The following is a 17,841-nucleotide window of genomic DNA, read 5'->3' as shown; positions in this document are numbered from 1 at the left end:
GAGGGCTCTTGACTCCTTGGGGGTCTAGATGGGAGGGCTCTTGACTCCTTGGGGGTCTAGATGGGAGGGCTCTTGACTCCTTGGGGGTGTAGATGGGAGGGCTCTTGACTCCTTGGGGGTGTAGATGGGAGGGCTCTTCTAGATGGGAGGGCTCTTGACTCCTTGGGGGTCTAGATGGGAGGGCTCTTGACTCGTTGGGGATCTAGATGGGAGGGCTCGTGACTCCTTGGGGGTCTAGATGGGAGGGCTCTTGACTCCTTGGGGGTGTAGATGGGAGGGCTCTTCTAGATGGCAGGGCTCTTGACTCCTTGGGGGTCTAGATGGGAGGGCTCTTGACTCCTTGGGGGTCTAGATGGGAGGGCTCTTGACTTCTTGGAGGGCTATATGGGAGGGCTCTTGACTCCTTGGGGGGTCTAGATGGGAGGGCTCTTGACTTCTTGGAGCCCGTAGCCGCATCAAAGAAAGCTGCATGCTAAAAAGACAGCAAAGCATTGCGGAATTCCTCCATTTGCTGCGCTGTCGCCGACTGGTCCAGAAATTCCTGGTTGCCACGGTAAGAGGGTCAGATTAGATTCCGACGTAGACCGACTTTTGGAGAATGAGCTGGAGGCCCGGTGACACCCTCACTTCTTCTCGGGGATCGAAAGTGGTGGGACTGGGCCCGAATCCCGCTCGGACCTCTTTTTTGACTTTGAGGACATATTGTGCGAAGAACACTGGTAGCGGGAGCAAACTGTGGACCTACCTTTAGACCTCGACCAATCCCAGCATGGAGTCTAGAGGTGCTTTGCCACAAAGAGATTACCTTCCTGATTTCAAATGGTCTTTGCGTGGTTCATGGCGCAATCACTCCAGGCCTTATAGTTGTGATCCGACCTTAGGCAGCACAAGCAAAACACATGTGGGTCAATGTGTCAATCACAGACATTTGTTTGCGACATTCCCCGCAGGGCTTAAGCCCAGTAGACTCCGGAGGTGACAGTTCACTTGCACACTGAATCATTCTGTCAATTTAAAATCTTGATGACACGAGGGATAGTTCCTAATTCACATCTGTTTGCATGGAAATTACGCAATTGTCAGCATGGCTAAGTGGTGCGTTTAAAGGCCTACGTGCATCAAATCTGGCACGGAAAGAGGTTAATTCTGAGCTACTGGCACCACCTGCTGGCGTGCAGAAGTACTGTTGGAAACATTTTCCAGATGCAGTCTGATGTCTGTAGAAATATTCAAAAGGTATGGAATATGCAGTTAGAAATCTCTATCAGAAACTGCAGAAATCCACAATAATATCTCAAATTAAAACATTCCCTGGTGTTGCCACTGGCTAACATTGAAATTAGAAAGAGCTGGCCTGAAATGGACATTAAGACAGGCCTCACGAGTGGAGTTGCTCTATGAAGACGGCGCAGCATTGTGTATTTGAAAAATCAGCAGTTTGGTCCCACACTTCCTGCGGCTATTATAAGAGTTCAGGGAATTCTCTAGACCGACTACTTATCAGTCCAAGACCCAACTGTTCCCCATGTAGGCACTGGCACAAAGAAAGAGTAGAGCTGCCAGGGGCGGGCATAACCTGGCAGGCTGGATCCCAAAAATATCTGGGAATACATGTTGCATGCTACCAAAGAGAACTAGAAACTTGATATTAGAAGATTCATGATGGTGGGAAGAGTCATGATGGTGGAAGCTGCCATTGTCTCATTGGTCTTTCGTAGGATTGATTATTTATTGGCTACACTATTATGGGGAGGATCGTGGCCTAAAATTAAACTGGGAACGCTGAAACTTCCCTGGGGAACGGGCTTAGTCCTTCCAGATTTCAGGTATTACAGATGGCCCACCTACCACTGTGAAGGGATACGCATTGAGAGGGAGGGGGTATCAAGTAGCACATCACTTAATAGTACTCATGTCTCAGATTTGGGATTGATTATGTCAATATACTGGTGGGTGGAATCCCTTTCCTGTTGGATGTGAAAATATGGAGTTATCCTGCTTTTTTAAAACGAAAACAAATGGCTGAGATGAATGGTTGAATTGACAGAGGGTGCAGGAATCTGGGTGATATGTGACCAAGGTTTTTATTACATTTGAATAGGCAAGCCGGAAATTCTCAGTGGGTCCAGGCTAGAGTCTAACCTTTCCTAAGACGACGGCTGCAGCCTGGCTGTTGGGTGCGATTTCCAGGATGATCCCCAGAATCGACTACGATGCAGACGATTGTTGAATCCATGGAGGCTGAAGCTGGAAGCTGAACTCAGACAAGACGGAAGTCCTCATCCTCGGCCCCACGCCGTCTGCCTGGGACGACTCCTGGTGGCAGACAACGCTAGGAACAGCACCGACGCCCACGGACCTTGCACGCAACTTGGGAGTCATCCACGACTCCTCCCTCTCCATGTCCAAGCAGGTCAGGGCCGTCTCCACCTCCTGCTACAACACCCTCCGCATGCTCCGCAGGATCTACAAGTGGATCCCGATCGAAACCAGAAGAACGGTGACCTAAGCCCTCGTCAGCAGCCGGCTGGACTACGGCAACGCACTCTACGCGGGAATCCAGACCAAACACCTACAGCGACTACAACACATCCAGAACGCCTCGGCTCGCCTGATCCTCAACCTCCCTCAACGCAGCCACATCACCCCCCACCTCAGAGACCTTCACTGGCTCCCCATCAACAAGAAATTCACCTTCAAGCTCCTCACCCACGCTCACAAAGCACTCCACAACTCCGGACCAGCCTACCTAGACAGACTCAACTTCTACACCCCCACCCGCCAGCTCCGCTCCACCAGCCTCGCCCTCACCGACATCCCACAAATCCAGCGTACCACCTCCGGACAGTAGCAGCAGCCTTCTACCCCCCCCCTCCCCCCCCCACAGCGCCTTGAGACCCTAACGGGTAAGTAGCGCGCTTTACAAGTTCTGTGATTGATTGATTGATTGATGGAGGGTGGTAGACGAGTGCCTCTACTATATAAGGTGATGTGTTGGGACCATTGATGATAAAGGTCAAATAGGAACATGAGTTAGCTGCCCCAATAACAGACTCTGATTGGACCAGAGTGTTGATGTACCGTGAGGCAGTATCTTGTAACGCTCTATTTCGCCTTGTCGAGTTGAAGATATAACATCGGGCATACCTCACACCACAAACCCTTAGTAAAATATACCCAACATGAGCAAATGAGTGTCCCTGTTGGAGGCAGGGTGGGTGGGGCAAGACAGTTACATATAATTTGGACCTGCCTGTTCCTCAGTGAAAGAAAGAAAACATTTACTTTAAGTTTTTATCATTTACTAAACACAGAATAATTATATATGACCACAGTGCTCCTCCTTGCCTCGGAGTGGTTACTGGCCTAAGAAATTAGGTTGAAAATGGTGCGGGCAAACGACAAGCTACAAGATGCTTTACAAGAGTGGCAGAGTTCGTCAGATAAACTCTTAAAGCAGGAGGAGATACATTTCGCAAAACAGACCTCAAAGGCCAGATTTAGCATTCTTTCACACAATGTAACAAAACAACTTTCTGCGCTGCATGAAAGGGAGGGGGTAGGAATACACCATATTTACCAATGTATGGCACATTTCTGCTCTCTCCTTGTGCTGGCACACAATCTGCTGCCTTGTGCCAACGCAGGCACCCTTGTGCGATGGAGCAAGTGCCTGCATTTCAGACAGGATTGTTTTTTGCAGAAAGGGACACCTTCCTGCACAAAACCAATTTTGCGATTCTTTTTTCTTTTTTAAGTGTGCTTCAGAATGCTAGCACACTTAGAAAGAGGAAACAGCGAGGAGAAATAAAGACATTTCTCCTCATTGCGCCTCCCCGGGGAAAGTGAAGCATTTTGAAGCATTCCCAGGTTTATCGGTCTTGGTAAATATGGGAATGCACCAAAATGCATGGGAACACCATGTTTCACCCATGAAGCGCAATTCCCAGAGCAGAGTAACACAAGGCAGCGTCCTGCGCTGCTTTGCATTACTCTAGATTTACCAATGCCACGCAGGGCCACACAAGGTGGCCATGCGTTGCTTGATAAAACTGACTTTAGTTTTTGCGTTGCTCTTGCAACATCATGCGTGACACAAGGGCAAGGTTTAAGAAATCTGAACAGGACTTTACCATATATGTAAAAGTACTTAAAAATGGGTATGTATGTGTCAAAATTGTATTAGCATTTGATACTAATGGCTCGAGGTCCTCCCATGAAAACAATGCAAGACTAGTGTTGGTAATGAAAATGAATGCAATGTGTTTGAAAAAATCCCTGGTGTCTAGAATATGGCTCTCTAAATAAACCCAAGGAACACCCAACTACATCTGGTAAACCGACACTCAGAAGGTCAAGGCAATAACCGATTTGGGATAGGTTTTTGTCTGCGGAAGACTGAAGGAAAGAAAGGTTTGGTGAAAAAAAGATTTTAAAAGCTGACAAAGGTCTTGTGCAGTGCATCGTCCAGGATAGCCAATTAGAGAGAGTGGTCTGTCATCCAGGAATGGCAACCTTATGATGTGTACATATTAAATACATATGGTTGTGGTATTTTTGCATACAGCCCAGTGGCGATATTCTAGAACAAAAGATAAGTATCAAACAAGCCTTTTACGTGCAGCTGCTCTCCAAATTTCTAAAATGCACTACTCAGTTTATTGACAGTGGGCAACTGAACCTATAGAAAACCCATATATGTCTGGTGCCCCCATGCTTAGAAGAGCTAGAGTAACAAAGCCTTTGGTTAAGCTTTGGCTGGGATGTATTCCTGTGCAATGGAGAATGGAGGGAATTACCATGATTTGGGGTGAAATGCTAAAAATGTGACAAATGTCCTGTTCAGTGCTAACTTGCGGCGAGCCAACCACGGTGAGGGATGTATGGTACCCAGCAATGGAATCTTTGCCATGAGTAGGTGGTTAAAGTATATGGTTGTGTTATATTTCCACAGAGCCCAGGAGTGCTAGACTAGTACCCAAAACCAGCTTGTTGCTAGCAGCTGCTTTCTTGTAGTTCAAAATTCACTACCCACAAGTTTATTACATGTGGGCAACCTGAACCCATGCAAAACCAAACATATATCTGGGTCTCCATATTCCGAAAACCCAGAGGAACAAAGATGTGGGGGTGAATTCTTGTCAGAGACGTTACTGTGCAAACGAAACTGAAAATAATGACACCGTTTTGGGGATATCATTTCTAAAAAGCCTACTTGTCAAAAATAAGGGCAAAGGAGGTCTGGATTTTACCAATCGATTTATAAGCTCGTACATAATTGGAAAGTATAGTTTTTATACTTTTAAAATAGTTAATTGTTTGATATCTGTTATCAAATGAACAGTGATTCTACCACAATTTCATCATCGGTGCTAATATTACCTAATTGATAGTGTAGATTACATTAACCAGGGAAATTAAAAAATGTTTGGAACTGGCACCTCAAGAGTAACATTTCCTTAGTTAGCGTACTGGGGTTTATGGTTGTTGAGAAATGCAAAACAATATTGGGCAAATTTGTTAAAACAATATCAGATTTCATTAAATATTTAGGCTACAATACGATATTGAGGATGGGGGTACACCAAGATTTAATGTGCTGAAAAAAATATGTACATGGGTGCACAGAGACCAAAGAGGTACACATGCTAAACAAACCTAATGCCATTTTCTTTTAAATGTTGCAGGACAACGGTGTGCAAACACCCAATACTGAAAGGGTTAAGTGAAGTGTATTTCCGACTATGAACATTATCTGGATTTCACTGAACCCCAGTAAGTTCTGTATATTAATTTCGAATTGGCATTTAGTTATGTTTACCCATTCTTTGGATCCTTGCAGGTTGTTTACATGAAAGAGACTGAAGCCATTTTGGTTTTTGTCCACTGTATTCCTCCACACCACAAACATGGTTGTTACCACGGATTAGAATTGTAGGTAGTAGAAATCATTCTGATTTAACAACCCGCAAGTCAAACACCTCTGATCTTGGCACAGTTGCTTTTTCAAGATTCATGTAATCTGCAAGTGCTCACAATTAGTCTCCAAATAGTCTTCAGCCACAGAGAATCAAGGGGGCCTGTAGATCACGGAAGATGAGGAATTCCCCTTCTGGCAGCAACATGAGCTCCTGCAAGATGACCATCCAAAAGGACCATTATTTGAGTAGCCAGTATAGTTCTAAGAGGTCTGGAATCGGCCTCCATTATCTTGTTTTCTTATTCACTTTGAAGAATGTTAAGACCCTAGGGGCCTTTGGTACTTTTTCAGCTGCGCTAGAGAGGGATTTCCTGCTGGAGATTTTGTAGATGCAGGTGTTGATCCTTTTGGGTAGATGATAAGGCATTTTTAATCGGAATTCCAGGGGGTGTCCTGACTGAACAATCTGGAATACACATCCGTCTGTGTTAATTTAGGTCCATCTGGAGGGGTAACACCTAACAATCCCCACCTCTCCTCCCCCAACTGCCTGTGAGTGCATAAATCCAGTGACCCAGTATAAGGGCAATAAAGGCAGTCTAAGTGTGGCTCATCTGAGTAGATGTTTCTCTGTACACAAGAAAAACACATGCTGAAGAGTAATCTCATCTTACAGGCAATAATGATAGCTGTCAATATCTCCCTGGGCCAGAATTCGTTTAAAAATAAAAATACCCCAGAAGTAACAGCCGAGTGGAGCAGAAGCAAGGGATGGCTATAATCTAGGGATGACCTAGAAGGTGTTGACAATCCAGTAAATCTGTAAGATAGCAGCAAAAAATGCAGCTCTTTTCAGTGATGACTCCACACAAGTCACGAGAAAGAAAATTTGGAAGAGGAATCTAAAGAATGTCGGTTCTGACCTACTCTCAACCTCTAATCCTAACATCCTGCTTCCTCCTGAAGTCCTATCCGATGTACAAAGTCTGACTAACCATTACTTCCACTCCATGAACATGGTACTAGACAAAATAGCTCCCTTACAATTGAAAAGTATCACCACAAAAGACTCAAAACCCTGGTATGACGGTAGGCTAAATGAAGACCGACGATCCCTAAGATTAATTGAACGACGATGGACATCTGCACCATCCTCTGACCACCTCAAGTTATTAAGAACAACGAGAAACTCCTACTTCAGAAAGATTCGACGATTTAAATCCGACTTCTTCAGTAATCAACTACTAGACCAACCCAAGAACCGTCCCAAAAAGTTATTCAAACTAATCAAAGCTTAAACCAAGGGTGTACCCACACACCCACAGGTTATCCCCGACACACTACTCAATTGTGAGGAATTTGCCACCTTTTTCACTATGAAGACAGAAACCATAAAGACCGACCTGGCCAACAACAGTATATCACTTACTAACACTCAGAGGAACACTTTACTGCCCCTGACAGGAGCCCCACCCATATGCTCCGCAAAGTTTGATCTTAAAAACAACGCATCCTGGTCTGCCTACAACACCTACAATGAAGAAACTGTACTAAAAACGCCAACGGCTTTGAATCCCTCCAGCCACTTCACAGATCCTCTTCCCACAAACTACTTAAAAGACTTCATTCCACTGTTATTGCCTCTATGGACCAAGATTATAAATACCTCCTCCTTCAAGGAACCATTCCAGAAATCCTTAAAACAGGACAGGTATCCCCTATGGTAAAGAAACCAACGTCCGACCCATCGCCCGATATCCAACATCCACACTCTGGCCAAACTCTTGGAAAAATGTGTTCACACGCAGCTTAGCAACCACATTGGTATTGGTTAAGCAGGTTGAGTTGTTCAATCAGGCTTCCGTGCAGCACAGTCACAGTACGGAATGAGCCATGACCCACAAAATTGACAACGCACTAAAAATCCTTTAGAAGTCTGTTGCACAAGTTACTTAACTTCGGTAACAATATATCTGTAAGAAACAGTAGTTAGTATTAGATTCCTTACCTTAGAATATCCCCAGGCGTCAGACTGGATCCGGAACATTTTGTGTAGCAGCACCCCTGCGCGTCGGTAGGCGTCGTCTGCGGCTCCGCGTCCGTCATTGGCGCCGGGATGACGTCTGAGTACTTTGACGCCGCCCTAGCGCCCGCGGACGTCAGTTCTTATACACAGCTTTTCCGCGCCAGAAAACGCAGAGCCATGATAAAAACCAACACTGGTGCCATAAAACTAGGGCCCTGAAAGGGGATGACCTTAACCCTAGATATCGGTTCGCAGAACGGGGAGGATGGGTGGGGCGGTAAGGAATCTAATACTAACTACTGTTTCTTACAGATATATCGTTACCGAATGTAAGTAACTTGTGCATCTGAAAGAAACAGATTAGTATTAGATTCCTTACCTTAGAATAGATATCCCAGCATTACCAACCCCGGAGGTGGGTCTGCGAACCAATGATCACACCAGAAAGTCCTGGAGAACCGAACGGCCGAAAAAGCCATCTCTCCGGACTTGGCTGTCCAGGCAGTAGTGTCTGCAGCGAGGCCCACGTAGCTGCCTGACAGATGTCCTGCAAGGGGACTCCACGACCCAGGGCAGTGGTAGCCGCTGTGGCCCGAGTAGAATGGGCCCTCAGCCCAACAGGAGGCTCCTTCCTCGCCAAAGAGTAGCAATTCTTGATGCACAAGACGACCCACAGAGAGATGGTTCGTTTGTGCACCGCCCAACCCTTCTTAGCGCCCACGTAACCAAGAAAGAGTTGGTCATCCACCCGGAACTGGCATGTGCGATCCAGATAGAATGAGACCGCACGTTTTGGGTCCAGACAGTGGAGCCTCTATTCCTCTTTCGAGGGATGCAGAGGCGGAAAGAAGGTGGGCAAGGTGATGGACTGCCCGATGTGTAAGGCTGTGACTACCTTGGGCAGGAAAGAGGGTCGCGTCCGCAACACAACTTTGTCCGGATGGACAGAAAGGAAAGGAGGTTTAGAAGAAAGGGTCTGGAGCTCACTCACTCTCCTGGCAGAGGTGATGGCAACCAGGAATGCAGTCTTAAGGGTAAGAAGACGAAGAGGACTGTTATGAAGTGGCTCGAAGGGAGCGCACATCAGATAAGTCAGAACAAGGTTCAAGTCCCACTGAGGCATCACAAAAGGAACAGGAGGGAACATATGAGTGATGCCCTTCAAGAACCTATTTACAACTGGGGACTTGAACAAAGAGGGCTGATCAGGTAGCCTTAAGAAGGCGGAAATGGCAGAGAGGTAGCACTTGATAGTGCCCAGAGCAGAGCCCTGCTGGGCAAGAGAAAGAAGAAAGAGGAGAACCTCAAAAAGAGGGGCAGAGAGTGGATCCACAGCCTTTGCTGTGCACCATGCCACAAATTTGTTCCACCTGCAGGCGTATACCGATTTTGTGGAGGGACGTCTGGCTGCCAGAATAACATCACAGACTTCAGGAGGCAAGTCAAATGTCCTCAACTGTCGCCGCTCAATCTCCACGCATGGAGGTGGAGGCTGGACAAGTTCGGGTGGAGGACCGTTCCCTGCTGCTGCGACAGAAGGTCCTCCCGAAGAGGAAGACTAATCGGGGGATCGACTGACATGCTGAGTAGCTCGGGATACCAGTAACTTCGTGCCCAGTCCGGAGTCACAAGGATGACTTGGGCCCGGTCGCGCATGATCTTCTTCAGCACTCTGGGCAGAAGTGGTATAAGCGGAAAGGCGTACAACAGACCACAACTCTAATCGCGACAAAAAGCATCGCCGAGCGAGTGCCGCCTTTGAAATTCCAACATGCAGAACTGATGACATTGCGCATTCTCTTCTGTTGCGAATAGATCTAACCAAGGCTCTCCCCACTGCTGAAAGGGAGCACGGTAAACTGAAAGTGCTCGTGGCCTACCGTGAACCGCAGGTAACGCCGGTGGGCCGGCAGGACGGGGATGTGGAAATACGCGTCCTGCAAGTCCAACACTACCATCCAGTCTCCGGGGTCCAGGGCAGCCAAGACCTGAGCCAGAGTCAGCATCTTGAACTTCTCCTTCCGGAAGAAGCCGTTGACGTTCTTTAGGTCCAAGATAGGGCGTAGGCCTCCTTTGCCCTTCATGGGTACCAGAAAGTAGTGGGAATAGCAACCACACCCTACTCCTGGCCCAGGAATGCGCTCGATGACCCCCTTGGCCAAGAGGGACGACACTTCCTCTTGCAGAAGTTGCAAGGGATCCCCCGACACGCGGAGGTACTGCGGTGGCATGGCGGGAGGGGTCGCCTCGAAGGGGAGGGAGTAGCCCCTTCGAACGATTTGCAGCACCCACCTGTCCGAAGTGATGGTACGCCAGTGAAGGAGGTGATGGCGGACCCTACCCCCCACTGGCGTTAAATGGGCCTGAAAGCTCGGACTAGGAGGGCTTTGAGGCGGATGCTTCGGGAGTAGATGTGGACTGGCCGCGCCGTTGTCCCCTGGCATCGGGACGGCGGTTACCACGCCCAACGCCACGCTGGATGTTAGTCTGCGGCCCGTGGCTGGTAGGACGTGAAGGGATAAGCAGACTGCTGCTGACGCTGCCCCGAGAGGCCCAAGGACTTGGCCGTAGCCCTGGAGTCCTTGAAACGTTCAAGCGCATGATCTGCCTTGCAACCAAAGAGGTGGCTGCCATCAAACGGCATGTCCATGAGGGTGTTCTGGACATCAGCCGAGAAGTTGGCGGACCTCAGCCAGGCATGGCGGCAAACCGCCGCCGTCGTTGACATTGCCCTGCCCAGCAAGTCTGTGGTATCCAGTCCACATCGTATAGAGTACCGAGCTGGGGATTCCCGATCAGGGGGAGCAGTCGGGAATGCGGATTGGGAAGTAGAGGCCTGGATAAACCAGACTCTCTGGGGTAGGGTGGGTGGACAGGAAGCTAGGGTCGCCCGGAGCTGGGCGGTGGCGCCTGGCGACGTTCCTATCTACAGGGGTGCCTGTAGCGGGCCTGGACCAGGTGCCCAACAGGACGTCCATGAGAGCCTCATTAAACGGCAGTAAAGACTCCGGAGCACCAGTCTGTGGTTTAAGGACCTCAGTGAGGATGTTAGACCTCACAGTAGCGACGGGGAGCTTAAGCGCCAAGGCCTTGGCTGCCTGCGTCAGCACCACACTATAAGCTGCCCCCTCCTGCCCCAGGGGAGACAAAGCCAGTATCAGGGGAGGTATCAAGACCACTGGTCTCCCCTAGCTCCTCTGTCCAGTCCTGGAAGGACTGACACTCACGTGTCAGAGGGTCTTCAGACCCCTCCCTATCCCCTGCGTCCTCCATCTCCTGAAACTCAGGGTCAAAGGATGGAGCCGGATCAAAGAAGAAAGGTTCTTCAGCCGGCGTAGAATGCGGCGTCAGTCGACGCCGGATCCGGACCGAGAGAGGGATCAGGGACGGCGTCATGCGGAGACGGCCGGACACCCTGGGGGTCGACGCCGGCGGGGTCGTAAGGTCGACCAGCAGCGACCCGGATCCAGCGGGAGCCTGCGGTGTCGGGACCGAAGTCGCTGACGGCGCCGGAACCGAAGTCGCTGAAGGCCTGCTTGGACTCTCAGTCAGGGCCGCGGGGCCCGGAGGCACCGCGGGACCCGACGGAGGAGAGAGGGACCTCCTGGCCCTGAGGAAGGCCTCGATCTCCTCCGGCGTCACGTTCAGCCGAGGGACCGGTGGGTATGGAGCTGGCTAAGTCGTCTGTGGCTCCGGCGGAGCCGGTGTCGCCCGAACACCCAGCCGCGTGAGCTTTGGGGGGGAGGGGGATTCAGAAGAGCGATGGCGTCGCTTCGACTTCTTGTGCCTCCTACCTGAGGACTTGGAGCCCGTCTAATGGTGTCGAATCGTCGAGCTTCGGTGACTGTGGCCCCGCGACCAGTCCCTCGACCTCCACCGGGACCGACTGCCGGAGCTTGAGGCGCTTGCGGGACCGCTCCCGCATAGCCTTCGACGTCAAGGCCCGGCAGTCGGGGCACGACCGGTCATCGTGGTTGGCCCCAAGGCAATACAGGCACTGGCGGTGGGGATCGGTAACCGACATCAGTTGGATGCAGTCGGTACAGGGCTTGAACCCGGGCATTCCCTACCGGGACCGAGAGTCGTGAAGACTCGAGAAGAGATCAAAAAGATCCCCAAAAAAGTTTTAGTCAAAAAATGACTAAGGTACTGCTTTCTCCGGACCTGCGCTAGCTGGCGCGGAAAAAAGAAGAACTGACGTCAGTGCGCGAGGGCGGCGTCTAAGTACTCTGACGACATCATCCCGGCGCCAACGACGCCGGACGCGGAGCCGCAGACGACGCCTACTGACGTGCAGGGGTACTGCTACGCAAAATTTTCCAGATCCAGTCTGACGCCTGGGGTTATTCTAAGGTAAGGAATCTAATACTAACCTGTTTCTTTCAGATTACTAATCTTACTTGACTTGTCATCGGATTCTGACACCATCAAGCACAACCTGCCAGAGCTCCTGAAATACAGAATGGGATTATCTGGATCTGTGCTTACTTGGTTCACCTCTTACCTCCAAAATAGATCTATTTCAAGGTTAATCAATCCTTACCAGTCACTTTAGGAGTACCGCAAGGATCATCCCTCTCACCCACACTTTTCAACCTTCTCATGGAACCACTCACTGAACTGCTCAGCTTCTCCAATGTCCACTATCACATGTAAGCAGTTGACACTCAACTCTACATAAAGATCCACTCCCTTGAGGACATCAAATCTCTCAACTCAACGCTACAAAAAAATCAAACATGGCTGGCCGAAAACCATTTGAAACTAAACACCTTCAAAACTGTATTCCTCTTAATTGCCCCCACCCCCCCCCCCAACCAATCGACTATCATCCTCGACTGGCTGACTCACCTAACAACATGCAAATTTCCACATGAACACCCTGAGAAGACTGAAACCCTTATTGACAGCAAATGACTTCAAACAGGCAGTCCAAGCGATATTAATCTTAAAATTGGAATATGGGAGTGTCGCTCTATGCGGCCTTCACAGATCGACGTCTGCCCCTATAAGAGCCTCAATCAACTCAGCTGCTAGACTCATCACAGGCTCCAAAAGAAACTGTCACATCTCCCCAGACTTTAGAGCCCCCCACTAGCTACCGTTCGAGGCTAGAATTCATTTGAAAACCGCATGTATGACACACAAAGCCTTACATCACAATACTCCGAGCTATCTAGCTCAGAAACTGGTACTCTCTTGTGGTAATAGATCATCCAGGAGCTCCAGGAATCTTCTTCTGAAACCACAACGATGTGCCAAGAAGAAAACTTACAACCGGACCTTTTCAGGAATGACTCCCAGGATCTGGAATGCTTTGCCCACAGAAACAAGACAGAACCCTTCTACTGCCTCCTTCAAAAAAGAAGTGGAATCGATTCTCATGGCTAAATTTACCTGAACTACTTACTGATCACTATAATATAATTACTAATTTGTATTAGTTATCACCATGTAGTTGAATCACCTATATTTTCTATGCTTGTATTTGTTTCTTACATCTACCCTGTAAAGCGCTCCGATACCCGTAAGGGTCTTGTTCGCGCTATATAAAACTTCAAAATAAATGTGTGGTGGTAATCCGAGCTATCGTGTTCTTTAGGGCAAATGGAGAGCTCAGCCTCATTGGCTGAAGTTTGATTTGCTTCAGATGAGCAGTTGTGCTAATAAACACTTTGTTGAGCCTACGGAAATGTTAACACTCCTTATTGTTATATTAAAAGTACACTGTATTCCCAGCCAGACAATGAGGAATGATTCAAGCCTATGTATCTATGAAAGATTCTGTGCTGATGAATCGTCATCTAACTATTATTGTCTTGAGGAGGAATCTAAAACTAAGGACGCATTTCTCTTTATGGCTTGATATGGTTTGAGACATTGAGTCTTAGAGGTGTTTGAACAGTTTAGCACCAGGTACCCTGCTGTTCCTAGGACGTCATATGAGTAAGACAGAAATATGTTGACTTTTGTTAGGGAAAACTTATTATGGAGGGGCAGCAGGCTCACCTGTAAACTTAGAGACTAGATATCTATGGCAAAGAAAAGAGGACAGAGGGGCACTGGAAAGACATTGTTTCCCACAGCTGCCTTTGTAGTAACCTGGGGCACTGATGGGTCTCAGACATTAACAGTATGAAACAAATTGGGATCTCAGCTTAGAAGCTTAGCTGTTTTGCAGAAAAAAAGAATCTGTAGAGAAAGTTAGTAGTAGGCATTCGAAAATATATTTTCAAAGTAAAATACTAAGCAAAAAAAAGTAACAATGAACATTTCTATTTCAAAGAGTCTATTGTTGCAATCCTAAATTACTTCAAAAGTGGTTCATAAAAAGTATTCGCTTTTTAAAGGAAAAGAGTGCAGATGACAAAAGCTGTACAATGAATGCATGTCAGTTTGTGATTCTGGCCCACTGTAACTATGAACTACAAGTACTCAACACACACTATATGGACTCAAAATACAGCAAGTGATATTGAGGTAGTAGGAAAAAGTGGGGGGGGGGGGGAGACAATTTTGTATGATAGTATTAATCCAAGGCACCCAACCAGACGTACCTGGACCTGACATCATCAAGGAGGAAATTATTTAAAAATGAGAGGGAGTAGAAATGCACTAAGATTTTTCTTGAAATTACGGTTTATTACCTGTGCACAGGAGAAATTACTACAGATGAAAACTCATAAGATATACAGTTTTCTTTCTTTACAAGGCAGTTAAAAGGAGTTATCAGAACAGCATAAGACACTTTCAATGAAATATTTTTCAATTACTAAGTCATAATACAGGATCTCAATAGGGTATGGTGACTAGCTTTTGGCAAAAAGCAGTTGTAGGCAATTGTGAGGCAATTAATCATCACAAAGGAGGAGGAAATTTACACAAGGATTTCTGAACGAGGACGTTTGCTGAAATTGTTAATTTGGTGAAAATAAAAGGTTTTTTATCTGAATTCAAAGGAAAAAAATTACAAATGATCTGAATATAAATATCAATGTTTGACCACTTCAAAGTGATCACTTTAACATTTTGGATTATCTTGGAAAACCATTTCACTGTGAAGTCAAATATTTAAAAAGTAAGTTTCTGTAAACCACTACTGTTTAAAAAAAGAAAAATGGTTCTGATCAGCACGATTTCTTCATTTTGAAGTCAAAAATTGGGTGAACAGAAACGGACAGATGTTCATAATGATGGATCATTAGAAGGATAAGAACTGCTCGCAGGATTTTATTTCCATTGAAAAAAAATCATATCCTAAAAATCCAACTGAAATGATATGATGCTCATAGAAATGGCTCCCCCATTTGCAAATATACATGTTATCAAATTAAAAGGTAAAAAACCCAGCCTTTTCCTCACAAAATACATGCGGAAGTCACAATAAGCAGTATATTATTACCACATATCATACCTTCAATTAAGTTCAGTTTTCTTTTATTATTTTGTATTCTACATAAATTACTACAGAATGCTAACATTTCAAAGCAAATAAATGTGACTGTGATAGCTGTTCAAATCAAAATCACACTAACTGCAGAAAGAATAAATGAATTTGGTACATGCAGCAGATTTGAGTAATTCTGAGCTTTGGAGATCAACCACTGCTCTTTATTCTGCCTTTAAAAAGCATCAGAGGGTTTAGTTTATAACAAGAATTCAAAAACACAAAGGAATAAGTGGGGAATTTTAAAGAATTAAGAGCTATTATCAAAAATAAATTACATTTGTCAAGTTTCAAAATCCTGCTATGACGGTTGAGAACCAAGTAGCCTTTCTATGGCTCCATTTATATCTCCTCCTGAGGCTATTAGAGCTTGTAAATTTGCTTCTCGGTTTAGAAAGCCCATGGAACTGAGCTGCTCCAGTTGTTGTTGAAATCTTACTTCAGGATTCTGTAAGTGCAAAAAGAAAATCATGCAGGCATTAAAAAGTGCTCTTTCACATCCTAATTCAAGTTTGTGAACAGAAGAGGTGCACCAAAAATCAGTGACCGTATAGCAGTCAAATAATTTATTACAAGAATATCAGTTCAAAACTGTTCTATATCTGCAAAAGCTAGAATGGCAAATTGTAGGATATGCTCTTTCAAAAGTGTACAAATGTTTACAAATGGAGGCGCTTAAAATTAGAGATAAACCAATGATACATTTTCCAGTAATTCAGTTTTTAGGTTTTGGAGGTTTAACCAAGTGCACATGCTTGAATTATTTCCCGTTGTGACAGGCGACATCGTCATCGCTGTGGGCCGTTGGGGACCACTAAAGTTAGCCTGCTTTGCGACTGGAGGCGCCACTCACATCTGTGACACCGCGCTTATTAGCGATTCGCTACCCCGCAGCCAGGGATGTGCCCGCACCAGTAGCAGCTGCTCCCTGTAAGCAGCTGTGGGGCGGGGAGAGGGGGAGGAGGAAAGGTTTCAAAAGAATCAAAGAAAAGGGGGTTGGGGGGAGGGGGAAACACCTGCTAGATGGCCTGCTGGCCAGCGCCACCGTCTCTCCTGCCTCCTCTTCCTGGCATCTTCTCTGAAAAGGAAGCACACAGCTCCCAGACTACTGATAGCCAATCACTACGCTGCCAGAGAATGGGAGGCTGGGCATGTTCCCTATGCAGGGTGTAATGCAGCCTGCATGGTAAACATACAAAGTGCGCATGAATGTTAGGCCAGCCCCAGAGGGCCGGTGAAACAGTCATGCGCAGTTACATAGTGCCTACCACTCCTCCCCGTGCTCTGAGAGCAGAGCCGATCTTCCCCGGCCGCCGAAAAGCCAGAGCAGGAAAAATAAAATGATAACGTAGAGTTATTTTAGTTTTCTTTTTTTGCACTGCAAAAGAGCCACTACTGGCCTGTGCCCGTCATCACGGTGGTGGACCACCCCTTGGCTTCATCTCTTGAGCATGGATAGGATACGGTTGGTGAGTGCTTTTTTCTTTTTTTACACCTCTGTGGTTGCCTCATTTGGAGAATTGTGCCTCTCCCCCATCCTTGTTTAATATGAGCTGAGCATGGGTAAAAAAAAGGCTCCCCCCACGAAACCTTAGTTCCTGCAAGTGTCACATCGAGCTACCACGATTGACGAAATCTTGACACATGCAGTGGGGGTAGTGTCAAAGGAGATTGAGCTTGCTGAGAGACAATTATCTCTGACAGAAGACAGTCTGTATTTGTTTCTTCATGTTTCAAATATCCACCTGGGGACCTCTTCCAGCGATACAAATAACTCTAAAGGGTGGGGGTGCTCGACAGAGGGAGCCCCTCTAGAAGTCTTTGCATCTTCAATTTCAGTGGCACGGGAGGGCTCTAGAGTTGAGTCGAGATGTCCAAGACGGGTGCCCCTTGTGCTAATGCAGTAGTAGCTGCCTTACACCCTGTGGAAGCAGGAGGCTGCTTCTTAGTTACTGTGAAGCAGGTCTTAACCCCTTCCACGCTCATGACGAGCTGGGCTCGTCATGAGGTAGCCTCCTCGCACGCTCATGACGAGCCCAGCTCGTCATGAAACATGGGAATCAACAAATCTCAGCACAGGAGGGGAATACCATCAGCATTGATGTGGTTTTGAAATATTCAACCCATCAAGAGATGGTTCTCTTATGCACTGCCTTGAACTTATTCACTCGTGAATATGATTAAGAGTTGATCGTCCACCCAGTGGTCTCTGGTACTAATGATGTAAAACATAGAGCTCTTATCAAATCCAGGCAGTGGAGCATCATTTCTTCCTTAGAAGGGTGAGGTGGAGCGAAATATGTTGGGAGCATGATGTTTTGGCAGCCATGGAAGGGAGTCACTACCTTTAGCAGAAAGGAGGCACACGTTCAGAGAATCACTGAGGGTAGTAGCTGGTGTATGGAGGGTTAACTGAAAGAGCTTGAAGCTCGCTGATCTTCTTTGCCA

General features: G+C 47.0%; 1 protein-coding gene across 3 annotated transcripts in view; it reads right to left on the bottom strand.

Moving 5' to 3' along the window:
• Positions 1-14,567: 14,567 nt before the first annotated feature.
• Positions 14,568-17,841, bottom strand: part of UBQLN1 (ubiquilin 1) — a 440,323-nt gene continuing 437,049 nt past the window's right edge. For all 3 annotated transcript variants that reach the window (XM_078675823.1, XM_078675826.1, XM_078675824.1), the window contains one exon: positions 14,568-15,841. In XM_078675823.1, the coding sequence (XP_078531949.1) occupies positions 15,695-15,841 (147 nt within the window). In that variant the 3' untranslated portion in view covers positions 14,568-15,694. The remainder of the gene's footprint in view (positions 15,842-17,841) is intronic.

The sequence above is a fragment of the Lissotriton helveticus genome, chromosome 2_1 (assembly GCF_964261635.1).
Source record: "Lissotriton helveticus chromosome 2_1, aLisHel1.1, whole genome shotgun sequence".
Taxonomy (NCBI): Eukaryota; Metazoa; Chordata; class Amphibia; order Caudata; family Salamandridae; genus Lissotriton; species Lissotriton helveticus.
The sequence above is the reverse complement of the archived record's forward strand: the minus strand, read 5'-3'. Positions and strand labels throughout refer to the sequence as shown.